Raw genomic sequence first — 27,532 nt, 5'->3', positions numbered from 1 at the left:
AAAAAAAAAAAAAATCTGAGGCTCAGAGAAAGTAAGAAACTTACTCAAGGTCAGAAAGAATAAGCGTGGCCACTTTGTGATTCAAATTATATGGCCTGGTGAACTGGCAACGTTCCTCAGGGCCACACTTAGGCAAAACTGTGTGAAGGGCTGAGATAATGAGTCCCTCCAATCCCCTCCCACTTCGCAGTCTCCCCTTTCTTTTGGCAAACCTCCTACCAGATGCTCATGCCCTGGTGCCGGTGGGTGATTTCTAAGCATGGTCACCTTGGCAGCAACCTGAGCCCTAGCTTTTTCATGATTTCCACCAGAACTGTGCTCACTCCTATGCCTTTAAGGCCCCAGATTTCTAACAGAGGTGAGCCCAATCAAGTATTCACAAGAGAGCCCTCCACATAATGGTGTCTCATTTGTACTTGACCAAGACATTCAGGGTCTTCTAAAGAAAGGCTACTGGTGTAAGAGACCAGCCCATGAGCGGCCACACGGGGATCAGTGGGCATATCACTTTCCTAGGGCTCCTGTGACAAATCACATAAACTGGGTAACTAAAAAAGACCAGAAATTTATTCTCCCACAATTCTGGATGCCAGAAGTCCAGATGCAAGGTATGGGCAGGGTTGGTTCCTTCTGGGGAGTCAGAGAAAACCCATTCCACGCTTCTCTCTTGTCTCCTGGTGTTGCCGGCAGCCCTTGGCATTCCTTGGCTCCTAGATATGTAACTCCAACCTGTGTCCCCGTATTCACGTTGTCCTCCTCTTTGTGCATGTCTTGGTCTCAAATTTCCCTTTCCTTCCTCTTACAAGAACAACAGTCATTGCACTAGGACCCAGCCTTAATCCAGGATGATCTTGTCTTGAGATCCTTGTTTCAATTACAATTGCAAAGACCCTCTTTCCAAATAAGGTCACATCCACAGGTATTGGGGTGTGTGAGTGTGTGTGTGTGTGTGGGGGGGGTTAGGACTTGGATGTATCTCCTGGGGGAACACAATCTAACCCACTCTAACAGGGCATTTTGGGGCCCTACAAGTCACACACTAGGCTACCCTGCACCAAGTGCAGGGTTCTGTGCTGTTTTTGATATCTCGCTGATTTCTCTGGAAAGCCTTTGTGGGGCTATCTTTACAGCTACATAAAAAGGAAAATATTTTCAGTCTAGACTTACACTAGTTCATTGATTACTTAGCAAGAATACTTATCAAAAAAATCACAAAATGGGACTTCCCTGGTGGCGCAGTGGTTAAGAATCTGCCTGCCAATGCAGGGGACACGGGTTAGAGCCCTGGTCCGGGAAGATCCCACATGCCACAGAGCAACTAAGCCCGTGCGCCACAACTACTGGGCCTGCGCTCTAGAGCTCGTGAGCCACAACTACTGAGCCCACGTGTTACAACTACTGAAGCCCGCGCGCCTAGAGCCTGTGCTCTGCAACAAGAGAAGCCGCCGCAATGAGAAGCCCGCACACTGCAACGAAGAGTAGACCCTGCTCGACGCAACTAGAGAAAGCCCGTGCGCAGCAACGAAGACCCAACGCAGCCAAAAATAAATAAATAAAATAAATAAAATTAAAAAAAAATCACAAAATAAGAAAAAAGCTGTAGGTCGACTAATTCCTGGTCCTCCAAGGGTTGAGTTGTATTCAAGGCAGGTGGGTGTTGCGAAGCAAGGGGGATTCTCTGTTTGGAGGTGTACAGAGAGGGCAACCAAGGGCACTTCTGTTGCAGTTTCTGGTTTACAGCTCTTTCAGAACAAGGAGGGCATCTGAGTTATCCTTAGACCTAGGATCCTGATGGGGCTTTGCTCATTTTGGGGGTCTGTTCTTAGCTACCTCAAGCCTTTTCAAAAGAGAGGTTGTGTGCAATCACACAAATAAATAAATAAGGGAAGAAACATTTTGACCGTCTCTTCCCTGGGAGCTGCTGAGGGCAGAGGTGCTGTCCTGTCCTGAGCCAGCGCAAAGCCACAGCCCCTTAAAGCCTGCCTCCGCTGGTTATTTCTCTGGGCTCATCCTCAACTCCGAATACCTGTAATTTATTTATTTATTTAATTTAACATCTTTATTCGAGTATAGTTGCTTTACGATGGTGTGTTAGTTTCTGCTTTATAACAAAGTGAATCAGCTATACATATACATATGTTCCCATATCTCTTCCCTCTTGCATCTCCCTCCCTCCCACCCTCCCTATCCCCACCCCTCTAGGTAGTCACAAAGCACCGAGCTGATCTCCCTGTGCTATGTGGCTGCTTCCCACCAGCTATCCACTTCACACACTTAGTAGTGTATATATGTCCATGCCACTCTCTCACTTTGTCCCAGCTTCCCCTTCCCCCTCCCCGTGTCCTCAAGTCCATTCTCCACGTCTGCATCTTTATTCCCGTCTTGCCCCTAGGTTCTTCAGACCACCCTTTTTCCTTTTTTTACATTCCATATATATGTGTTGGCATACGGTATTTGTTTTTCCTCTTTCTTATTTCACTCTGTATGACAGGCTCTAGGTCCATCCACCTCACTACAAATAACTCAATTTCGTTTCCTTTTATGGCTGAGTAATATTCCATTGTATATGTGTCCCACATCTTCTTTATCCATTCATCTGTTGATGGACACTTAGGTTGCTTCCGTGTCCTGGCTATTGTAAATAGAGCTGCAATGAACATTGTGGTACATGACTCTTTTTGAATTATGGTTTTCTCAGGGTATATGCCCAGTAGTGGGATTGCTGGGTCGTATGGTAGCTCTATTTTTAGTTTTTGAAGGGACGTCCATACTGTTCTCCATAGTGGTTGTATCAATTTACATTCCCACTAAGAGTGCAAGAGGGTTCCCTTTTCTCCACACCCTCTCCAGCATTTATTGTTTGTAGACTGTTTCATGATGGCCATTCTGACCCGTGTGAGGTGATACCTCACTGTAGTTTTGATTTGCATTTCTCTAATGATTAGTGATGCTGAGCATCCTTTCATGTCCAATACGTGTAATTTAATTTTACACACCTTTATTCATCTGGCTGTTTAAACCGCCCCCTCACAACTTCCCAGCCTGATTCCTGTCAAGCCGGCCATCCCTGGGGCCTTCTTGTTCCCCACCTCTGGCTCTCCTTCCTTTCTACGCTGGACACATGACCTTCTGCTCAGCCCCATTTTATTGAAGAAACTGAGGCTTACAGAGGTGACACAACTTGCCTTATGTCCATGTAACTAGGGCAATGGCTGAGCCAAGGTCCCCAGATTGCAATCCAGTGGCCTTTCCATGTCCCCCAAGATGCCTGGTCCCTGATCCATAGCAGCAGTTCCCAGGCTTTTGGATCTTGGAACTACTTTGAAATAGGGAGAACATCCTAGGCCATGGCTGACCCCCAATTATTGAAGCGCTGCTAAGAAGGGAGCAGCAGTTTGTGTCCTCAGGCCAAGGCTTGTCCACACAGTTGGGGAGGGAAGTACTGAGGGTGAGGATAAGGGAAACCCTCCAGGCTGCTAGCAAGTTGCTGTTTGCTGGACATCATGCTAAGCACCTTACCCATTTTATTGGCTCATTTTCCAGATGAAGGAAGTGTGGCTCTAAGAAGACAGGTGATTCAGCACCTGAGAGCCTGAAGTGGGATTCACATGTACGTCTGTCACCAAAGTCAGACTGGAGGTAAGATGTCCCACCCAAGTGCGGGGTGTACCTGAGGAGGGGGTGAAGACTGGTGTCCTGCCTGCTCCCCACTGCCTATCGCATTTTTTCCCCAGACCTGTGAGCCCTCCCTGGGCTGTACATAGACTCCTGAAGAGGCTACGAGAGCAGGCACAGCCCCCAAGGCTACTGGTGACATGTTCTCAGAATGCCAGACCAACATTGCTTTCGGAGAAACCGGTACCACTACTTTATAGTGAGTGGGGAGGGCCTCTCCTAAACCTGGCAGAGCCTCGGAATCACCCGAGGTGCTTAAAAAGTACAGCTCGCCTGGACCCCACTGCAGCCTTGGAGAGGTGACCTGCTTTTCGAAGCCACTCTTCAGGAAGGAGCTGCTAGCAGGTGTGGGATTCCGCAGCGTCTTACGCTGGCCCAGCGAGATAAGGGTCACCACCGTCATCGGACAGCAGAAGGAGGTGCAAAGGGAGGGGTAGCCAGCGGTCACGAGAGGCAACGTGATGGAAGGGGATGAGAAAGGCCTTCCCCGGCCAGAGGTCTCTGGGTTTGGATCTACTCATCACCTGAGTCTTCATTTCCTCCTTTGAATAATGGACACGGTAACCCCCATCACACAGCTAGGAGGTGTAGTCCCCACCTCAAGGTACCATGGATGACATTCAGAACTGAAGCAAAGAGACTGAGAGGGAGCCTGGCACTGCAGGCCCTCCGCAAAGGACGGCCACCCGTCAGAGGCCAAGCCAGGGGTGGGCAGAGGGGCCTTGGGTCTGCCTTTTCACTCCAGTGTTTCTCTGCAGTCGGCATCCGCTGGAGAAGGGATACGAGTCATCACAGTACAATCTTAGCGGAGTGTCACTAACTGCAGGGGGCCGGACTGTGCTATCTTTATCAGGGCTTCCTTAAGCTCAGGCCCACTCTTCCGGGATCCTGGCTGGCAGCGAGGCAGTGACATGGAGCCTGAGCACAGGCTGCCTTTCACAAGCTAGAAATGGGGCAGGATACTAGGCAGGTGCTTTTCTTATCCACACCCTCTCCAGTGTTACCAAAGGAGTGATAATTTGCTCTTGTGCTAGGTCCCTGACTCTGATAGATACTGCAAGGGATGCTGCCAGGGACAAAAATTGGTTTGAAGGAGGGTGAGAGAGAAACTCCTGATAAAGTGCTACACACCAGGGCACCTACTGTATGCCAGGAGCTTCTCACAACCCCGGGGTGGGTGCGCTAGGCCCGACCCTGGATCAGGTCTGTTTGGACAAGCACCATACCTTGGCCTCTATGTAAGACTGTTTGTCCTTTGGTTTACTCCTGAAACAGCCAATAACCGAGCAAAGATGATCCAAATATGGGTACAGGTGAGTGGCTATGACTCCTTATTGCCTCCCTTGGGGCTCACAGATGCCCATGAGTTGGGTGGTCTTGGCAGCCTGGGTGGAGTGAAGCCAGGTGGGAGAGGACGGTGGGCTCCCTGCCTCATATGTCCTCAGTCACATCCGTGCCCAGGAACTGGTGCTGCACAAGTGACACTGCTATTCAGGATGTCACCTCCCCTGGGCCGCGTGTCTGTGTTTTCGACCTTGACCTTACTCCTTTGTTGGGATGACCTTACCATCTACATCTGAGCTGTGGGGCTTAGCTTTCCTTGGGCAGCCTGGGCTGGAACAGGACGATTAGCTACTCTCAATAATTACTGATACAGTCAGACTGACCATCTGAATGCCTTTGACCATGTCGACTCCCCAGCAGCTCCCCATCACCTACGGTCAAATTCTGTACTTTTGGGGCTTCCCTGGTGGCGCAGTGGTTGAGAGTCCGCCTGCCGATGCAGGGGACATGGGTTCGTGCCCCGGTCTGGGAGGATCCCACATGCTGGGGAGCGGCCGGGCCTGTGAGCCTGCCGTCCGCCAGCCCCACCAGATGCCTGTCCTCCCTGCTGCTCCTGTGTCTCCCATCACAGTGCTGCTCATGCCTGTGAGGCCACCTTGGATGGTACAGGTATCTGGACCAGGGAGATCTGCACCTGAACGCTGGTTCTGAGTTTCTTTACCAGCTGAGTGACCCTGGCCAAGTCACTGTAATGCTCAGGTCTCACTGTCGAGCAAGGCTGAACTATGTCTAAAACCAGGGTACAGGCTCAGGAGGGGAGAACTAAGCTTCCTGGCCTCAGAGAGCCTCTCCTGAATTCCTTTCGGCCTTAGCATCCTCACCCGCAAAATGGAAATACGAGTGCTTCCCCTGTAGGACTGTGGAAGTGACTGACGGGGAACATGGGGCAGGGAGGGTCTGACAGCTGTCTCCTTTTCTTCCTTTTTACTATGCAACTGCCTGCATCCTCCAAAGTCAAGCTCCAGCCTTTCTTCTCTGCAACCTTAACCCCTTGCCCTTCCTAGGTCCTGATTGCCCTTCTCCCTGCTAAGCCCTTGCTTTCCCCACTTGTTTTTTGCCTGCCCAGCTGCCTGTGGCCAAGCTTCCACACGGACTCTGGGAATGCTCCCTGCAGATGCACATTTCACCCTGACTGGGGCTTCCACCCTTGTTTGCTCTGCAACCATGGACTGGTTGGACCTCAGACACTCATCAACCCTGCCTTCGTCAGAGCTTGCGACCAGCAATGTTCCTGACAGAGGGTTGGCAGTAGCTGCAAACCGACATCTCAGCCTGTCTGACCAGTGTGGCTGGAGTTGAGGGAAGGAGGTGGGAAAGGCCACTTCTATAATCCTTTTCCTCCACACGAGAGGTGAGCACATGCCAGGTCTCAACAGGTGGGAGTGCCTGCCCACCCTCCAAGAGGAGGGTGAGAAGGGTAAGTTCAAACACTTCCAGATGAAATTGTTAGAAAAAGTGAGGAAGAGAGATCGCAACAGAGTACATTATTTCAAGAACCCAGGTTATCAAAGACTTAAAGTAACAAACATACTTTTAATTGACCTATTGATAAAAACTACTCAGCAAGGATCAGTAACCATTTCAGCCCCTACTCTGTTAGTGTCATATCCTGGGCTATTTTGAGCAACTGGGTTAACTAATCATTTACTAACTTCATCCACAATATTAGAAAAACAAGGTATTAGATCAGTTTAGGTGAAATGTGTGGCTGGCAGCCAAACCCAGTCCCTTATATTCCATATTTTTTCTTTAGTTCTTCTACTTTGTCGACATAAGCTTTCATGGCATCGTCCCTGGAAGTCCCTGTAAGGCATCAACAAGATTATTTGTCACAGAGGCAGCATGGTAGAAAGGTAGCAGACTTTAGAGCCCTGGTTTAATGCTCTGAGGCTCAATTTCTCACCTGTGAAGTGGGTGGTGGTTCTACTACCTACACCTCACAGACCTGGCCAGGATTTGACTTGAAGTCCTCAAGGAGCCTGGTCCACAGGCAATGCTCCATAAAGCACTGAGCCCATAATGTGTGTGCAGCTGTCCAGGGCCTGTCACTGGCCTGCTGGCCATGTGAGTCCCCCTACTGTCATGTCAAGCCTAACGTGGGGAGCTACAGTGACTATTGGTCCTGCTGACTTTCACAGTTGGCTTTGACCTATCACCTATTTCTCTGTCGGGCTCTTATCTCCCAGAGCTGTTAAGCTGCCAGGGAAAAAACAAAGCCAGGCACCCTCTACTCCCCAGAGAGAAGCTATGAGAAAAGTTCTGAGAACTCTGAGCACAGCAGCTGGCTCTCGGAGGGGAATATAGAGGACACTGGAGATACCCCTCAGAGACAGTGATGCCCAGAGTCCTGGATTCTACGGTGAAGGAGAGATACTCACTGAGAATCAGAGTGTGTTCTGGAGCAAGGGCAAGTACATGGGGCCTGGGAATGGTATGGAAATGCCCAATAAGAATGGACAGTCAGACGGGCATTCCTCTTCCAGTTACTTGCAAATCCTAGGAGTATATTTTTTGTATTCTGGCCCCTTTTGAATTCAAGTGTTTCTCATTTGCAGGAAGACAGAGGGCTTATTCAGAAACAAGCTAGCTAGGGCACAAAAGCTGGCAGGCACTTTAGTGCCAACTTTTGGGTCTTACGGCTGCAGGTGGCACGTGATTAAGTCAGAGCTGGGATACTTCTTGCCTGCTGTTGCTTAGCGCATAATAGCTCCATTCACCAAGGCTACGATGTGCCAGCAGCTTGCCACGCATTAGTTCATTCCTTTTTTTAAGGTGCCTTTCTGGCTGGAAGGGAACCGGGGAGGGCTGCTTGGGCTAGAGGGTCACCGCCTGGCCTTGTGGGGGAGAGGGAGGTTTGGACAGGAAACCACCCCTTATTCTAAATACATATAAAGGCCAAGCCAACTCTTATCACCTCCCAGTCTGTTAGTGGCCTGGTCCCCAGCCCCTCCTCTCTCCAGATGATACCATGACTCAGAGATGGTGTTTTTGGAAAAGGCATAAATGGTATTAGAAGAATAAGTAGGCCGCCCAGTTTTTTTTCCATTCTGGCCCCAGTCAAACTGGTTCCCCAGCATGTGCCTCATCCACTGTGTTCTCTCTCCTCACCCCTTATACTCCTTAATGAAGAGTTATTTCATTACTGGGCTTCCCAAATGAGGGAAACGTATTAGAACAATTACCTTTCAGCTCATTCCAGGCATCCCACTTGGCCTTGCCTTTGAGGTCCAACATTCCAGGCCGTTCTTAAACAAGAGAGGGAAAGACATGAGACCTGCTGCAAGTTCTAATAAGGAACTTTATCAATCTTCTTGCCATGAAAGCTATATTTTATTACACTATTCCTTCTAGGCTCTGCTATGGAGTTAAATGGGTCTAGTACGGCGGGTTCTGCCTTCAGAAACCCACATGTACAGAAATCCAAATTTAAAATCTAGAGAAAGTAGGAGGAAAACTGTTCTCATTACTAGAGAGTCCTTGTCTTATAAATTAAGTAACTCCAAAATTTCTTTTAAAAACCATACTTTATTTTTTTTTTCTTTTTTTTTAAACAAGTACTACAATCCATTCATCTGGTTTAAAATTCAAACACCACAAGGGGAATACTATAAAGTTTCCTCCCACTTTTCCCACCCAATTACTCTCCCACATTATTATCAGTTTTCTGGGTGTCCTTTTCTGTGAACTGTCTGTTCATATCCTTGCCCCATTCTGCTACCAAATTGTTAGTCTATTTCTTGTTGTTTTGTGGGAATTCTGTTCGTGAGGGCAAGATTCCTTTAAGTTATACCATGGTTTTACCCATATAGACCTGTTATCAGTTGCACTTGGAAAACACACTTACTACTTCCCTGCTGACCTCGTTCACTGCCACACTGAGAAGAAAGCCAAGGGGAGCAATCGCAGTGCCCATAGCCTGGACCACTGTGTCTGAGAAACATCAAGTCTCCCCCCAAGTGCTTGCCAGGAAGCATTCCCAGGGATACCTGAGCGAAACTGCACCTGCAGGATCATCAACAGGATCCTAGAACTGCACATCCTAACAGTCCTTTCGTGATGATGGAAAGGCTGTACATTTGCATTGTCCAACTCAGGGGCCACCTGCCACTTATGGCAGCTGAGCACCTGGAATGCGGCTTGTGTGACTGGGGACTGGACTGTTGATTTTATTTAAGTATTTGCCATTTAAATTTAGATAGCTGCACGTGGCTAGTGGCTACTGTATTGGACAGTGCAGCCCTAGAGTGAGCTAATCAGGAAGTGATAAGATTCCCAAGCCAGTCTACCTATACTTATGTGAAAGCAGGGCAGAGGCCAGTCTCTGTGAAAATTGTTTTGGTCAGAAAAGCTTCTCAGCCATTCTGGTCACCCCCATTTCATCTCTCCTGCCTCCCTAGGAAGATGCAGAGTTTATAAACCCAGGGTAAAACTCACCTTCACCACAAGACCTTTCGGAACTAAGCCCACCCTGTAATCTTTGATTTGGCACTGCCCAGGATCCTTAGCAGCCAGCCCACCAGCTCCACCTTCTACTCCAACTGCAGTGGAATTGGGGGCTACACTTGCCCTCCTGAACAGGGGCGGGGTGACCTCCTTCTACGCTACTATGGCCACCACCTCTGAATCCTTTCATAGACTGCATCGTGCTGTTGCCATATACTCCTGAGTTTCAGGAACTTATGGGCAGAATGAAAACTGTCCAAGGCAGAAAAGACAGGATTACAGAATATAGTTGTCCAAACCAAGGCCTCAAAATCCGTACCAAGATTTTTTGACAGGGGCCAAATGGTCATCTGGAACTGCTATCAGCAAAAACACTTCTGACCTGCCGCAGGAAGCCAGCTGCTTCTCTGCTCCTGCCATCAGGCTTGGCCTAGCTGCCAAGTGCTCTGACTGATCCTGCCCATCTGGGGTGGAAGCAGTATGGTTCAACAGAACTACTACTGATCTGAGAGCTTGGAGCAAATTTCTCCCAAGCTGGGATCTTTGCTTCCTCCCAAATAGATGGAAAATGCTGGAATGAATAAAGTTCTTCCCAAACTAGGATTTGCATACTGCTATATGAGCCACCAAGAAACCAAGAACAGTGCAGGGTCTGTGAACCCCAACCAGGAACATGATCTCTGGGGAACCTCTCCCAGCTTAAACCTCAGGAATCCCATGAACTGCCTTAAGAGTAGGGCAGTAGGGCTGTGGGTGGTTTTGAGAGTGACGTTCCCACCCAGGGATTAAGAGTTCCAGCACCAACCAAGGCTGCTGAGCCTGCTTTGATGAGTCTCGGCCCTCACTCATTTGATGAACCTCAGCATACCTGTATTTATGTCACCCATAGTTGCTTGTTTGTAGCGGCTGTAGATGAACAGCATCTCATCGTCTGCTGGCTTGGTCTTGAGGTGCTTAACTTCCTCAGCAGCTTTCTCAAACTCAGCCTAAAGTCGAGGGAGAGAAGAGGCCTGAATAGAGCACAGTTGTGGGGATGGGGGGGCTGGAAAGGCAGCACTCCTCTTGCAGTGCAGGTGAGGAAAAGCAGTCTTTCCTCAACTCAACAGCACAACTAGAAAGATTCAGCAAAACCAGGAGGGGAAGCACATCGGTTCACTCATTTGATGAACAACTATGCATTGAGCTCTCTCACTATACTAGGTATCAGGTACTGGAAACAGAGGTGAAGGAGACAGCCTAGGACTGCCTGCAGTGGGCATACACTTCACAGAAAAGGCAGCGTGGCCAACTCCCTGGCCAGAACAGGGTCCCAGGACAGCCCTGACTTGCGGATAGGGCTGGCACTGCGTGACTGAAATAGCTGAGAAAGGAACAGGGCATGAGCGCAGCGGTGTCATTGACCAGAGCCCGCTGGCCCCCTCCCCCTGAGAGAGGGCATCCAGCGCCGACCTCTGACCCAGTGCCTGACTGGAGGGAGGGTAGAGGAGCCAAAGGTCGCCCCACACTGCTAGGTCCCAGAAAAGCGTCTACAGTCGAAGGAGGGAAAGACCTCTAGGTCACCCCTCCTCACGCCGGACACTCAGCCCCTACTTTCCCTGACCTCCAGGCTCTCAACCACAGCCTCCTTGCTTCTCCACTCTGTATGACGCCCCTACTCCAGCCGTGTCCTTCCGAATGGGGCACACGGTCCCCTTACTGTTTTGATCCATGTAACCCACTACATCCTATCTGTCTTCCTAGGACCCTCGCCTCCAACCCCAATTCCTGCTTCACTGCGAAGTCCTCCCCATGGGCAGCTTGCCAGCAGTTGCGGGCTAAGTAGCGGTGTTGTGAGTCCAAACACGGAAAGTTCCGCTTACAGGGCTCTCTGTCCAAAGAGTGCGCTGGGCATGGGTCCAGGAAGAACAGCAGAGCCGGAAGTTAAAGACCTTGCCCGGTGGTGTCTGCGGGATGATCCCCGCGCCAGCCTCCCGCCCCGTGGCACCTTCGCAGCTAGGCTGGGCACGCGTTATACCTGAGACATGCCGGCGGCGTTGCAACGATTCCAGGAAGCCCGCGAAGACGGCGAAGAGCAGTAAGCAGTCGCACAAGAGTCAACTGCCAGCGCCTTTAGAGGCGCAGCCGCAGGCCTCCCCAACAGCGCTCAGGAGAGCAAGAGGCAGCCAATCAGGAGCCAGCTGTACGCCGGGGGCGTGCCCAGCCTCGGCTCACGGCCTGCCTCTCCGCAACGCAGGAAGGTTTGCTCGCGCATGCGCACCAGGGAGGAGCCGCAGGGGACGCCGGGAGCAGGTGGGGACTGCGGAAGTAGGGCGCTTTCCATTGTGAGGGCGGTCAGGCCGTGGTGAGGATTCGGTCGCGGGCCACTGAAGGGGGTGACCTGCGAGGCAGAGGAGGGGGGGGGGTGGAAGCTGAAGGGCGGAGGTTTTAAAATTTGTTTTATTAAATCTTGTGTCCGGCCGGAAGTTGCACCGTTGGACAAGTAACCTCTCGGGCTTGGGGAGGGCGAGGGTCCCCACCCCTCTCGGGGGACCAGAAGAGGCCCTCTGGGGATGGTCCCTGGAGAATCTCGCGAGGGTGGGAAGCTGGACTGTGTTCCCGAAGGGCAAAGCCGAGACCTGTTCATTTGAATTTTGGGCACGTTCTGTGGCTTGCTGGTGGCCGTAGTTTGCAGTCCTGTTTTGTTTGTGTGCAGTAATCCATCTGGTGCGTCAAAGTCAGGGACAGTGTCTTAATTTGTCTGGACTTAACAAACTTGGCCCGGACTAGGTGCTCAGCAGATATCTGTTAAGTAAATGATTCCTTCATTCATGAATGCGTACTGAATGGTCGGGTATCTTGCGCAGTTCTAGACCTTGAGTATACAGCAGTGAATAAAACATAAATCCCTGCATTCCTGGAACTTACATTGGGGATAGTAGTGAATAACATCAGTTAAACAGAGAGTTTGCTAGGGGAATAGGGAGTTGGAAGTTTGCAGTTTTACATGGGGGGGAGGGTGGAGGGTTAAGGGAAGGTAACATCTGAGAAAGCCCCTCAAGGAGAGGAGGGAGCATCCCAGGCAGAACGTTAGTGTAAATGTGTGAGCAGGGAGTGAGGGAAAGATAGGAGATGAGGCTGGAGAGTTAAGGAGGTGGCAGGCTGGCTCCATGATGCAGAACTTTTACTTTTATTCTGAGTGAAATGGGAAGTTAGAGGCTTCTGAGCAGAGAATGAGGAGACTGAGGGGGGCAGCTTTGCAAGGTTGTTACAGAGGCCGATGTTCTCCATGGGAGAACGGAACAGCACAGGTGGATGGGAGAGTTTGAGGGTGATGCCTAAAAGACCCAAAGGGGGAATTTTGTGGCAGCGGTTACAAAGGAGCTGGGTGCAAGGAGGGAATTGATGGAAAATAATTCTCTGGAGATCTTTTAAAAAAGAGAGACCATTCCTCTCCAATTCCTAATTTGTAACGAGATGAGTGGAGTACAAATCCACGCCCCCAGCCCCCCTCTCCCCCGTGCCGTTAATTTATAGCTGAGGTGTTTAGACTAAAGAAAGTCTAGGTAGAAGCTTTCAGATATAAGTTCCTAACTTAATAGAGGTCAGGCTTTGTGAAAAGGGAAGAAGTGGAGATGCAATAGCAGGGAACACATCTAGTCTTCAAGTCTATGAATAATCTTGTTTTGAGAAAGCAAAGCCAAACTAACAAAAATTTTGGAATTAACTTTGGGGAAATTACATTTGAATTGTAAGAGATGTGAGTGTCTTCCAAAATGACAGTTCAGAACTGTCTTCACTCCTAGGCTCAGATGGAGCTTGGATTCACTTTCGCTCCATCATCTGGTGCTTACAGCCTTCTTGATGGAAATTCAGATTATTCCCTGAGTGGGTCAGATTTGCAGTCAAATATATCTTCCAGTCAGTAGGTTTTAACACGAGGTTATTGTGTTTGGCACATCTGAAAAGGTTAGGTACCTCTGATAATGTAATTTTGTTTATATTCCTCCAAGGTTGGCTGGTGTGATTGAGTTTTGAATGGAGCTAAACATTGCAGAGAGCACGGCTAGTGTTTTAAATTAACTTGGCAGTCTCCAGTTTAAGTGGGGTTGATTTGTTGGTTCCTTTTTTTGGAAGATACTCCACTTTCCTTAAAAACCAACCTTGCACATGGTGGTTTTGTGCCCAGGTTAGTCTACAAAAGTTGCTTAAAGCAACTAAAGTATGGAACTAGTAGGGATTGTGGATCCCAGGGAGCAGGGTGCTATGTGATCTTGACAAGGAGGAGAAGAGTGTTTTTCCTTGTTAGAGGGCCCACCCTAGGCCAAGTTTTGAAATAGCTGAAGGCATGCTTTTTGTCTTACTGCTTCCTTCCCTCACTTCTCAGTGACCTATTTTTTGTAACCTCCATCTGTAGAAATACTGCCTTATGCCCTGCATTACCACCTCTAGTCTAGGGATTTGAAATGCCATTCAGCTTTTAGCATAGAGGGTAACAAGTCAGCAGCTGGGATTTAATTTTTAAAAGTAAATTTTAGAGTGTATTTGGGGTTAATAAATTGTATGAATTTTTTAATTCTATGTTTTGACAGTACTGGAAAGGAAATTGCTCTTCATATCCCGTGAAAAGACAAGTTCGTTGGCTCTGTTTATATCCTTTTAGCAACAATCACAGTTTGTAATTATTTAATTATTTTTTGTAATTATTTTCTTTACATTTATATTTATTTTAGTTTACTCTTCTACTGTCTGAGCCCCCTTGCCTACGTAAGCCAGGGAAGACAGGGATCACTGTGTATAAATCAACGCTCCGTCTCCAAGTGCCTGGCACTTGTTAGGCACTTAAATTTTGGGTGAATGAACAGAGTGCTTTTTTCTCTATGAAACATATTCCTTCTGATTAGCCATGAACTTAGAAACTAATTTTATTAGAACTGAATGTGAAACTGTGGGTTAAAGTAGATGAACTCTTGTGCAAGGACTGTGTAGTCTCTTTGTTACACCCCCAGCCTTGGAAACAGAACACCTGATATGTTAAGGGAAGATGGGAACCTGATGAGCCAGCTCGTTAGCCTGATTGACCGTCCTAGTTAGTGGAGAGGCCATTATCATTATTGCAGCTTGCCCTCACATCCTTGGGTTGCCAGTTTTGACTACTCACAGGCTTCACTTGCTGGGTCTCAGTGGAAAGCCAGATGGGCAAGTTATATTAACAGGTGAAAGCAGTTCTTGTCCGGTAGGTGTGGATAATAGTTTAATATTTCTTGGTATAAACTAAACGTCTAATTTCTAAGAGTAACCTAACCATTAAAATGTGAAAATCAATAAAAAGCTTTACAGTAAAGCTTCACTAGAAGGCAAGGGTTAGAGTATTCACAAATGATGGATTATATTCATTTAGTATTTGTTTTCCAGTTTCTTGGAATGTGACTCCTGAGGCATGGCTCCACCAAAGCTGGGAGGAGAACAGTGTGTTTTAAAGGGAAGGAGGTATTATTGAACCCAACTGGGGTCTGCTCGCCCGATGGGCGGCAAAGCCAGTCTACTAACACGGGCTTGTGGTGAAGGAATGCACAGCGTTTACTGTACAGCAGGGCACCAAGCAAGGGAGTGGGAGAAGCCTCCTAGCCACTCCAACTTGATCTTTGAGTTAGGGGGGTTTTTAAAAGGGGAAGAACAAAGAGGCTGGGATTAATCATTGTTTTGTGACATTTCTTAATTGTAGTTTCTAGTTTTGGGAGTCAGGATGTCTCTGGTTTACCATTCTCTGGCCAGGTGGTCCATGGCTTGGGGATCTGTTAGCTCATCTTGCCCTGGAGAACCAACCTGAGTTTGTACGTTAATGATGATGTCTATAATAGCAATTTTAGTATGCTAAAGATGTTATCGACAACAGCAATTGTAGTCATCTGACTCTGGTTGATTAGTGCTCAGTTAGCACAGGTTTGGGGTCTGAGGGGACAAGAAAGGGAATAAAATTTTGGGTAAAGATATTAATCATAAACTTGGTAAGGGAACTCAGTTTTAGGGGGACTTGGGTTCAGAGACACTTGCGAAATGCTTCTGGGACAGGAGTGGAGAGAGCTGGGCAGAGTTGGGCGCCTTTGTTTTGTGAAGAGTGGGGAGGTGACAGCTGAGGGGATGGCGTAAAAACGTACCATAGCTTTTCTTTCCTTTCTTTTTCTTTTTTTTTTTATTCCTTTTCCCCTCTTATGTGTCTTTTCCTTTTCTGATGATGTAACTGGTGAGGGGAGGCCTGGCAGCTGGAGGTCTCAACCAGCCCTTCCCCTTTGCCATTCTTTTCTTCCTTTGGGTGTTCGTATTCAGAGAAGTTGCAGCAAGTTGGGTGAGAGGAGAATGGGTGTGTGTGTGTGGTTCTCACCTTTCCCCTCTCCTGATTTTGCCCAGCCAGCATGGCTCGGGGTCGGGGTTGGTTTGGGCTTAGTTGAGACATGGAGACCAGGGCTTGGATGGGGGTCAGGGTTCCTGGCGGAAAGTGTCCTACACTGGCTGGGAGTAAGGAAGGAAGGAAGGGAAGACTTTAGAGTTACTTATATGTAAGTTGGTCATGCAGTGGTCAAGTATTCTGTTTAGAAATACTTATGACTATGGGCAGGAATAATGAAGTGTTTTATGAAGTTATCTTGTGCTCAGTACTGTAGTTCTTGTTCAGCTTCATTAGAAGTATAAACTCTCTTCTAAGTCTACATTGTCTTCCTCATCTTTGCCTATTAACCTAGCTCCTAGTTGCACATGACAAGCACTTGGTAAATGCTTTGGAACTAGGTTGTTAGAGATGATTTTTCTAGTGAGCTCTTTTATTGCCTGTCAACAAAAAAAATTAGAAGTATTAAAATCTGATGACAAATGATTTGGCTGATAATTCTTTTGGAGATAATGCCATTTTAAAAAACTTTGTTTTGAGATAATGCCATTAAAAAAAAAAACTTATTTTTATTTTGAGATAATTGTAGATTTATGTGCTCCCCAGCTCCCCCAGCATGAGGGATCTTAGTTCCCCGACCAGGGATCGAACCTGTGCCCTCTTCAGTGGAAGCACTGGACCGCCATGGAAGTCCCTATGTGCTCTTATTGTTAAACAACACAGAGATCCTTTGTACGCTTTTCCCATTTATCCCAGTGGTAATGGCTTGTACAACTATAGTACATGCCACAAACAGTACATTGACATTGATATGTTGAGGATACAGAACATTTCCATCATCATCCTTATGTTGCCCTGTGATAGCCACAGCTGCTTCCCTCCTGCCCCTCCCCCTCCCCTGCTCCTGGCAGCCAGGAATGTGTTGTCTCTATTGCTATAATTTGTCATTTCAAGAATGCTCTATAAGTGAAATCATGTAGTTTGTAATCTTTTGGGATTGGCTTTTTTACTCAGCACAACTCTCCGGTGGTTCATCCAGATTGTTGTGTGTACCAATAGTTCTTTCTTATTGCTGAGTGTACTCCATCATATGGATGAACCAGTTTGTTTAACCATTCACCTGTTGAAGGACAAAGCTGCTGCTAGTACAGAATCTGTACTCATGTACAGGGTTTTCTGTGAAAATGTTTTCATTTTTCTGGGATAAATGCTCAGGAGTGCAAACCTGGGCCATATGGCCGTTCCGTGTTTGGTTTTGTAAGAAACCGCTGTTGTGGCTACACCCTTATACATTCCTACCTTATACATTCCTACCAGCAGTGAATGAGAGATCCAGTTTCTCCATATCTTTGCCAGCATTTGGTGTTATCACTTTTTTATTTTAGGCATTCTGATAGGTGTGTAGTGGTATCTCATTATGGTTTAGATTTGCATTCCCTAATGACTAATGGTGTTGAACATATTTTCATGTGTTTATTTGTGCAATCTGTATATCCTGTGAAATTTCTCTGTGTCTTTTGCACGTGTTTAAATTGGATTTTTTTTAATGTTGAATTTTGGGAGGTCTTAATATAGTCCAGATACTATTCCTTTGTTGGATATGTGGTTTGCAAATGTTTTCTTCCAGTTTTTATTTTGTTTTTTCATCCTCTTAACAGTCTTTCACAGAGCATAAGTTGAAATCCAGTTCTTCCAATATTTTCTTTTGTGGATTACACTTTTGGTGTCAAGTCTAATAAATCTTTGCCTAGCCCTAGATCCTGAAGATTTTCTCCTATTTTTTGTAAAAGTTTTATAGTTTTGCATTTTAAAATTAACATAATGAGGTTTGAGTTAATTTTTGTATAAGGTGTAAGATTTAGGTTGAGGTTCTCCCCCCCACTCCCCTGCCCCCTTGGATGTCTAATTGCTGCAGCACCATTTGTTGAAAAGATATCTTTCCTCTATTGAACTGGTTTTGCACATTTGTCAGTAATCTATTGGGCATATTTATGTGGTCTTTTCTGGGCTCTGTCTTCTGTTGATCTATGTATCTATTCCTCCACCAGTACCACACAGTCCTGATTATTGTAGCTGTATAATAAGTCTTGAAATTGGGTAAAGCAATTCTTCCTACTTTATTCTTTTTCAAAATTGTTTTAGCTATTCTAGTTATTTTCCCAATCCATATGAATTTTAGAATAATCTTGTCCGTGTCTACAAAAGAAAAAATCTTGCTGTGATTTTGAACAGAAATTGTGTTAAACTTGCATATCAATTTGGAGAGAATTGATATTTTTACCATGTCTATGAACACAGCATGTTTCTCCATTTATTTTGATCTTTGTTTCTTTCATCAGCAGTTTGTAGTTTTCAGTGTAAGTCCTGTGCATGTTTTGGTAGATTTATACCTGAACATTTAATTGTTTTTGAGTGATTGCAAATGGTATTATGCTTTTAATTGTGTCCATGTGTTCATTACTAGTATATAGAAATACGATTGTTTTTTTGTATTTGTACAATTGTTTATCTTGTATCCTGTGACTTTGCTGAATTCACTTATTCTAGAAGTGGTTTTTTTTTGTGTGTGTGTGTTTGTTAGATTCCTGTTCCTTGGCATTTTCTATGTAGTTTCATTTGCATATAGGGACAGTTTAATTTCTGACATATGTGCCTTTTATTTCCTTTTCTTGCCTTATTGCACTGACTAGAACGTCCAGCCCTATGTTGAATAAGAGTGATGAGAGTGGATATCCTTGCCTTGTTCCTGATCTTCGGGGGAGGGCATTCAGTCTTTTACCATTAAGTGTAATGTTAGCTGTAGGTTATTTTGTAGGTGCCCTTTATCAAGTTGAGGAAGTTCCCCTCTCTTTCTGAGAATTCTCATTATGAATGAATGTTGAAATTTGTCAGATACTTTTTCTTCATCAATTGATATGATTTTGTGATTTTTTTTTCTTTAGTTTGTTAATGTGGTAGATTACATTGCTTGCTTTTTGAATATTGAACTAGACTTGCTTCCCTGGAAGAAACCCCACTTGGTCGTGGTGTATAATTCTTTGTGTATATTGTTGAATTCTATTTGCTAATATTTTAAGGATGTTTATGTCTGTATTCATAAGGGATATTGGTCTGTGGTTTTCTTTTTTATAATGTCTTTTTCTGGTGTGTTATCCTGTAACTATTAGCTTCATAAAATGAATTAGGAAATGTTCCCTCCTCTTCTGTTTTCTAGAAGTGATTGTGTAGAATTGATGTTAATTCTTTAAGTGTTTTGTAGAATTCTCCAGTGAAACCTTCTGGGCCTGGTGATTTTTCTTGTGGGAGTTTCAAAATTATGAATTCAGTTTCCTTAATAGTTCCCATTCAGATTATCTATTTCATATTGGATTAGCAGTAGTAGTCTGTGTTTTTCAAGAAATTGACCCATTTTATCTAAGTTGTGAAATGCGCATATGTAGATTTGTTCATAGTATTCCCTTATTACCCTCATGGTGTATGCAGACTCTTTGATGATATTCTCTGTTTTGTTTCTGATATTGGTCATTTACATCTTCTCTCTTTTTTTGCCAGTCTTGCACAGGATTTGTCAATTTTTTTGATCTTTCTAAAGAACTAGCTCTTTTTTCATTGACTTTCTCTTTACCATTTTTCTATTTTCAACTTTATTGATTTCTGTTCTTTATTTTTTCTTTCCTTCTGCCTACTTTGGGTTGTTTTGCTTTTCTTTTTCTAGGTTCTTGAGGTGAGAGCTTCCTGACTCTCCACCGGGCCCCCTCTGACACTACCTGCTTTGTTAAATTAACATTTGTTAAGTGGAGCACAGATTGCTGGATGGTGAGCTGTGGCCAGCAGAGGACCATAGAGAAATTGAAATAGAGAATTTTATTACTCACAGGTCCTGGAGGGAGTACATGGCACTCCTCGAGGGGCCAGATGGCGAGGTCAAGACTGGGTGCAGAGAGAGAGAGAGAGAGCAACAGGGCCTGGAAGCACATGGCTTTATTAGGGTCTATGGGTGGAATGCTTTGGGGTTCCCAGGCTAAGGCCAGATTGGTCAATTCAGATGGGAAGTACAGGGTTCTAGTAAGCTCCATGGGGGTTTTATCTAAGGGATGTGTAAGGGGCAGGCCCTGGGAGGCAGGGGAAACTGGTGATCACAGGGGCTGTTGGAGAAGTCATATCAGGAGCTTGTATTTGCTTGTGACTCTGAGGGCTGCTATCTAGGGCACATGCTTGCATGAGGGGGCAAGTTTCAGTTTAAGGTCCCTATGGGCCACACAGCCAGCAAAATGGATGCCGAGGCAGCAATACTGTGGAGTAGCTTAGCTAAACTCTCCACAGCGCCCCAGTGTGGAAGGGGAAGGCCTTTTATTACTGTGGAGGTGGAAGTCTGAGCTCTGCAGGTGGTCTCCACTGACTGAGATGCAGGGAGTCAAGCTCATTATTGTCCAGCTCCCTACTCAGCCTTCTCTGATGTGACCCTGGCAGGGGCTGGGGCTCCTCATTAAAGCCTGGGAAGGGTAGACATCTAGGCTCTAGCTCTGCCTTTGCTCGTGGCGGTGGGGCTGCAGATTTTTATGTGATTTCTGGCTGGATTCGAGGGCTCATTTGTCTAAAAGTTTTCTGTCTTGGCTAGGCTGTCCCTTTCCTGGTCCTTTGGCTAGAGAGAGCAGGCTTTGTTCAAGCTTTTTTTTTTTTCCCTGCACCTGTTCGTGTTTCTGGGTTGCTGACTTCTTCAGCTCTGTGTCTGAGACATATGAAAACCCAGGGACCACTCCACCATGTTGTTCCTCAGGTCTACAGGTCCCTGGCCAGTCTGCCACCCTCCCTCCACTTTTTTGATCCTCTTATGTTTGTTTTATAGATAATGTCCAGGATTTTTAGTTGTACTTTAGCAGGAAGCATAGGGAAAAGTACATCTACTCCATCTTCCCAGAAGCAGAAGTATAGAACAGTACCGCTTAAAATTCATTAGTATTATTTTCTCTGTGAATTACACTAGGTTCTGAATTTGTAACTTAAGTTCTGGCTATTAAAGTTGAATACAGACTCATTGTTCTCCATTCTTTTCAGGAGAGCATTAGTTCTGTTTTGGCTATGTGAAAGCTGTTACATGTGGTTAAGCTTAAAACTTACCAAATTCAATAGCAGGGTATTTTTCTTCTGAAGAAGCCAGGTGGTAGGGGAATATAGCCAATATTTTATAATAACTATAAATGGAGTAGAACCTTTAAAAAATGTACAGCGGTAACTTATATAATATTGTATAGCAACTATACTTAAATGAAACAAAAAAAAAAAACAAAGCCAACTGGTCAGATACTTATTGGTTTGCCATTAAAAGTGAGTTTCAGTAAGGCCAAATTCAACTTTAGCTAGTGCTTGTATAATGTACATTTTAAAATATTACCTTAGAAACAGTTTATTTTAAAAAGCATCCTTCCTGGGATGAGTGATACAAAAAGTAAGTTTTGAATTTATCTTAACAGTACTTTCTGATTAAGTGTGAAAGTAATGGGAACGTTGCTCCAGTGAAACTGGTTGTTCTGTATTAGAGTCTGCCAAATACATTATTTGTGTGATATAATAGGTAGCTCTTGATGGAAGTCACAAGACGTTATGTTCTGGTCTTGGCTCTGCTACTGAATTAGCAGCATTGTTCTTGACTCACACATCCTTTGTTTCCTCATCTGTAAAATGGGGACACTTGGACCTGCTTTGCTGATAGGTAATTGAGGATTATTAATGATGTTTCTAAAGCATTTAACACAATGTTTGACACATGCTGAGTAGCTATTATTATCATCATTAATGCTGTTTATTAAAGCAGAAACCTTGAAGCAAATTCATAACAAAATTAGAGGTTCAAGAACTTGCTCCTATCCTCATTATAAGGTCGTAGAGTTGAGACTGAGGAGTCTGTGGCTTTTCTTCATTGACTCCATTATAATTTTTCAGGAACTGTTTGCAGTACCATTTAATATGGATTGGTGTAATAATAGACAGGTTTTTTTTGTTTTTTTTTTTTGGCCTGTTTGAGTTGGGTTCCTGGACCCAGTTCCAATGTGTGTGTGTGGAGACTTCCCCACATCAACAATCAATTCTTGGATGCTAGCAGGTATACAAAAGTTCAACTCATTTCTGACACTGTCTGCCCAGAGATAGAATCGGATTCCATAGACAAAGGGCTCAGTCCCACAAGACCTCCCTCCACTTCAGAAACCAGTCACAAGTTGTTACCTGTGCTTTTGACCAGCTACAGATTGGAGGTTCTGATGATTCCTCCAACTCAGGATGCCAATTGCAAGTCCAGGTTGTAACCTGTACTTCTGATTAACTGGCCGTAAATCAGAGGTTCCCACGACTCCCTCTTGGGGTTCAATTCGTTTGTTAGAAGGGCTCCCAGAACTCAGGGAAACCTGTTTACTCACTAGATTATTGATTTATTATGAAAGGATATAAATCAACAGCCAGATGAGATACGAAGGTCAAGGTCCTGAACAAAGGGGCTTCTGTCCTCATGGTGGATGGGGCCAAGCATGGGGGCATGTGGAAGTGTTCTGGTTTCCCAATGTGGAAGCTCTCTGAAAAGGTCCAAAAAGCTGTCCTTTTGGGTTTTTTATGGAGGCTTTGTTACGTAGTCATGATTGACTAAATCACTGGCCAGTGGTGATTCACTCAACTTCCGGCAGGGGGTGGGACTGAAAGTTGGTTCTCCTGACAACCAGCCCCCACCTTTGGGTGGGATCCCGAAAGTCACCTTCCCTGAAGTGTTTTCAGGAACTGAGGACAAGAGACCAAGTATCATCCCATCGTTCAGGAAATTCCAAGAGTTTTGGGAGCTGTGAGCCAGGAACTGTGGATGAAGACCAAATATATATTTTTCCTACAAATCACAATAATGCAGTGGTAGTGAGGCTTCACTGTAACTCTAGTTCATGTTTTAATAATTAGGTTACTTTTGAAAATGAAAGTTTTAGTTTAAGCAAACATAATGTTAAAACAGTCACTTTTGCCCCTTTACCCACCACCTCCCTCTGTAAGAACACCTTTCCCTTCTATATATGTCTTTGCAATTTGGCATTTGTATTAGTCTCTTGGGGTTGCTATAACAAAGTATCACAAATTGGGTGGCTTAAAACAACAGATATTTATTGTCCCACAGTTCTGGAGGCTAGAAGTCCAAAATCAGTGAGCAGGGTTGATTCCTTCTGAGGGCTGTGAGGGTGAATCTGTTCCATGCCTCTCTCTTAGCTTCTGGTAGCCCCAGGCATTCTTTGGCTTGTAGATGCATCACTTCAGTCCACCATCTTCGCATGGTGTTTTCCTGTGTTTCTGTCTTCACAAGGCCCTCTTCTTTTATAAGGACACTGGTCATATTGGATATGAGGCCCAACCTACTCCAGTATGATCTCACCTTAATGAGTTACGTCTTCAACAACTGTATTTACAAATAAGGTCACATTCTGAGGTCCTGGGTGGGAGTTAGGACTTCAACATGTTTTTTTAGGGGGGACACAGTACAACCCGCAACAGCATTCATCTAAAAATCAGAAATAAGCAAATTGGTACTAAAAACACAGCCCTTTTTGCCTCATGCATTATTGTGTCACAGTGGGGGGAAAACTGAGAGCAAAGGAGGACTAAGTGGGGTTGAGTCAGTCAGGAAAGGTCCTTCTGATGAGGTGACATTTACATTGAGAACAGAAGGACAGGGAAGATCCAGTAAAGCAAGCATGTTTCAAGCTAGGGAACAACCTGTGTAAAGACCAGAAATAGCTCGATGTGTTGGAAGAAGTGAAAGAGGGGCCAGTGTCACTGTTGTGTGGTGGCCTGGGGGAGATGGGGTCTGGGGCCAAATCATGCAGGGACTTGCTGGCCATGGTGATGAGTTCACTTCTTTACTTTAGGGGTTCTGGGGAGCCTTTGAAGAATTTTAAGCAGGGGAGACATACTCAGGTTTACATATTTAGAAGATCACTCCCGCTGCTATATGCCACATGGATTGAGGGGACCACACTGGTGGTGGAAAGACCAATTGGGGAGCTTTTCTATTTTTCCAATAGAGACAAAGACAGTGGAGGCTTGGACTAGTGTAGCAGTAAGGGAGATGGAGAGAAATGGGGAAATTCAAGGTACGTTTTGGGGAGAGAGCTGAGAAGATTTGCTGATGGGTTAGCTAGAGAGTAGGGAAAGGAGGAATCCTTTGCTGATGGCTTGAGTAACTCAGTGAATGATTGTATAATCGACTGAGATGGGGAAATCAGGGTTGGGGGTAGGTGTGAGATTTAAACTGCCAAGTTCAGCTTGGGGTATGTTAAATGTTAAATGCCTGGTGATATCTAAGTAGAGAAGTTAAGTAGCCAACCCAGTTTTGACCTCAGGGCTGGAAATGTTAGGAGCACTAACATTTCAAGTTCTTAAAGAGGAGAGGAGCCTGGAAGAGATCTAGAAAAGGAGCAGTGCAGTAAGAGACAGCTGGAGAAAGTGGTGTCACAGAGGCAGAGAAGGATGAGCAAGTTCTTCAGCCATGTTGAGTGCTTCTGAGAAATTGAGTGTGATCTTTCTTCACTGGCATCAAAGTGATATGCAGATAAGGACAGAGACATGTTCAGTGGATCTGACCCTGTGCTGTTTTAACTGAGAGGTGAGTGCAAAATCTTGTTTAGAATGGATTGAAGGGAGAATGGGAGGTGGGGAATTGGATCAGGCATGTGTAGGCAACTCTTATTCTGGAGAGCAAACACACTGGCCCTCTGCTGGGGGCAGACACTGTCCTCCAAGGCTGTAGGCTATACAGACATCCTGGGAAAAGATAGCCCAGAACAAAGGCCACTAGTGCCTTGGCTTATAAGATACTCATGGAAAATTGTCTTCCACTAAGAGCCACTCCTCATTTCTACACCATATTCTGGTGAATTTTCCTATGGGTGTGCCACTTTCTCAGCCACTCTGGTTAATCTGACTGACAGGGGCTGGAACTAGGTCGATTCCGTTTGTCTCAGACAGCATTTAATTAGGGCTACTCTCAGTAAGACTCCAAGCAGCAGGACTAGGCCAACCTGCAGTATTGACCTTCGCCATGCCCCCAGGGTCCTGAACAAATCTCAGGAACCACTCGTGAGCCTTAGAAAACGAGGGAGCTTTCTCTAGGTTTCTATGTTGACCTTCCCACTTGGTCTGAGGCATCAGTCCAGGTGCAGCAGCTTGTGCTAGCCTTGGCACAGACCACCCTGGGCAAAAGGCAGAAGTTTATAGAGGCTGCCATCCATAATGACACTGGCAGTGAGGGCGAGGTGGTGTTACTTATCACTTTAGCTAAGGCTGGGGACAGATTTTATACCACCCTTTCTAATTGGATGACTCATTGTGGGGAAAACTGCCCATAGGGTGCACTTAACCCTCCTGGAAGCTTTCCTGAGTAACCAAGGGCTGTTTTGGAGAGATTGCCACCATTGATCTAGTTGATGGTCATGTGAGAGCTTACTCATGTTGTTTTCTGAAACACCTGCAGGTCTAAGATGCAAATAACAGCATTGGGGGGAGAGAGGCAAGTTAATACTGGAGCCCCCCCCTCGCCACGCACACACAAAGACACAAAATCACAGGCCTGGAAGTGCTGGTGTGACACTGGAAAGAAATTTCTTTACAATTGGGACCCACATGGTTCAGAGCACACAGGTTGTCAGGGCCTCCAGTGTGACCCTTAGCCTGATAGTAGGCACAGGCTCCGGACGCGCAGGCTCAGTGGCCATGGCTCACGGGCCCAGCCGCTCCGCGGCATATGGGATCTTCCCGGACCGGGGCATGAACCCGCGTCCCCTGCATCGGCAGGCGGACCCTCAACTACTGCGCCACCAGGGAAGCCCTTGATAGGTGTTCTGTAGGAGAGGTACAGGAGCTGGGACAGATGTTCTGATACACTTGTTGGTGATGGTTATCGTTGTGGTCAGAGCCATCTGTCAGGGGTGGCAAATTCAGGAGTCAGTTAAATTTAAGGTGCTTATACCAGTTTGGGGGAACCTTGTCAGGGTATTCTGCTTCATGAGAACTGCTCCGGGGCAATTCTGAAAGATAAAAGATAGTTAACAAATGATCCTTCCCACCCCTATCTCCTGGGGCACAAGTTGTTCTCTCCCCAGGTGGTGAGGTTATTTCCCTCCCTCCACCTCCACAAAAATGTGTGTGTCCCATTCCAGAAGCTATAACTTCACCTTTTTTCTAATCAACTCCTATTCCCTGAAGGGAGTTTTTATAAAACTTACGGAGACCCATTAGGTCCCCCACTCTGGCCTGAAGCGTACTCCACCGATGTGATCTACATCATTGTTAGTCCAAGAGAATCCAGGAAGCTGAACCAGAGTTATGTTCAAATCCCCTAAGCCCCCTTTTGGCCACCTTGCCACATGGAAGATGTACCAGTCAGGCTGGCTGGGGGTACCTGAAGGGGAAAGAAAGAAGCATTATGCACAGGAACGGTCTGGATGGAATCCCAGGATTTCACACTGGTCTCTATAACTGCCCCTCCGCTCTCTTCCTCTTTGTCCTGATCATTTCCCAGGAAACCAGAGAGAGGATGATCCCTTTCTGGGGATAGCTGTGTTCAGTGAACAAACTGCCATTCTAGGGTGTGTTCCAGGAGGAGATGAGGGAGGTAGAGTGAGAATTCTTTTTTAGTTGATTTCTTAGGCGGCGGTTTCAGTGCTTAACAGTCCCGAGTAGCTGTGGGTGTTAGGGAGGTTTGGGAGGTCTGCTGTTTTGGGAAGAAAGAAATTTTCTTCTACTCTTCTGAGGATTGTTTCCACGATTCACAGCCCTTTAGAGAAGTGTCTTTGATCTGCCACTCTGTGGTTTTCTAAGAGGTAGATCAAATAGCTGGGCCTTTGGCAACAGCTCAAGAGTAAGTAAAACCTAAGATTCACCTATGGGAATATTAGCCAGAGCTATGGGAACAGCCTTCAGTTCTGCCACTGAGCAGAGTGAACATGTCTGGTTTTGGTTTTTCACAGCTGGAGCTCGGCTGAACATTCACAGTAGGCCAGTGGACACTGCTGGGTTTCAGCTTAGCCAAACCATCTGTGAACTAGGCCCAGGCATTTAGGGGAACCTTGCTGTGAACAGAGGGTCCTGTTGAGTCAGTAACTTTGCTTCAGGTGGTGGAGTGAAGAAGAAAGTTTTCCCCAAAGGGAAAGCTGCCACTTTTCCAAATCAGACTGATATGCACATAGGGCTCAACTTGCTAAGTTGTTAAACATATCATTTCCATTTGATAAGGGAACCTGTTTGGTTCTTCGCATCTTATTAGTCATTGAGCTGGAGTTGACTCACTCCCGAATGGGAATATTAGGCTGAAGAATCACAAGCTGTGTCAGGGTGGTGAGGAGCCCAAGACCAAAAGGGGCCTCTGGGTGGAGGCTGACTTCCCTTTGCTAGAGGCTCCAGTTCGCAAAATCATCAGTCACAGTGACTGGTGGTACCTCAAAGGGGTGGTCGGGTTGTAGGGCCCAAAGGTAGAGATGTACCGCAGCTTGCTAGACCACTTTCAATGCAGCCCATTGGTTTGGGCTCCACTCAGGATACTGCCTTGTAGGTTAAAAGACCAAGTAGAGTGTCCAAGTGAGGACTTTATCAATCAGGGTTCAACTGGAGAAGCAGCAGAACCAGTAGAAGACAAAATACAGAACACACACACACATACCACACACATATCACACGAGGAACTGGCTT

At 46.0% G+C, this 27,532-nt stretch overlaps 2 protein-coding genes and 1 pseudogene across 2 annotated transcripts in view; 1 reads left to right on the top strand and 2 right to left on the bottom strand.

The window, feature by feature from the left end:
- Positions 1–4,078, bottom strand: part of LOC114896598 — a 28,458-nt pseudogene extending 24,380 nt beyond the window's left edge.
- A 2,454-nt stretch (positions 4,079–6,532) lies between these two features.
- DBI (diazepam binding inhibitor, acyl-CoA binding protein) lies at positions 6,533–11,613 on the bottom strand. The gene is made up of 4 exons (XM_029225862.1): positions 11,477–11,613; positions 10,331–10,448; positions 8,202–8,264; positions 6,533–6,822 (listed from the first exon to the last, which is right to left on the bottom strand). Exons 1-4 carry the CDS (start codon positions 11,483–11,485, stop codon positions 6,749–6,751), a joined length of 264 nt encoding a protein of 87 aa, XP_029081695.1. The 5' UTR covers positions 11,486–11,613; the 3' UTR covers positions 6,533–6,748.
- Positions 11,614–22,725: 11,112 nt separating this feature from the next.
- The window catches only part of CUNH2orf76 (chromosome unknown C2orf76 homolog), a 56,343-nt gene continuing 51,536 nt past the window's right edge, over positions 22,726–27,532 (top strand). Inside the window, exon 1 of the mRNA XM_029225904.1 lies at positions 22,726–24,452. The gene's annotated coding sequence lies outside the window, so the exon portion shown is untranslated. The remainder of the gene's footprint in view (positions 24,453–27,532) is intronic.

Source organism: Monodon monoceros, unplaced genomic scaffold, assembly GCF_005190385.1.
Source record: "Monodon monoceros isolate NGI ecotype Baffin Bay Population unplaced genomic scaffold, NGI_Narwhal_1 Super_Scaffold_16, whole genome shotgun sequence".
NCBI lineage: Eukaryota > Metazoa > Chordata > Mammalia > Artiodactyla > Monodontidae > Monodon > Monodon monoceros.
Note: the sequence above shows the minus strand (reverse complement) of the source record. Positions and strands in the feature narration are given on the sequence as shown.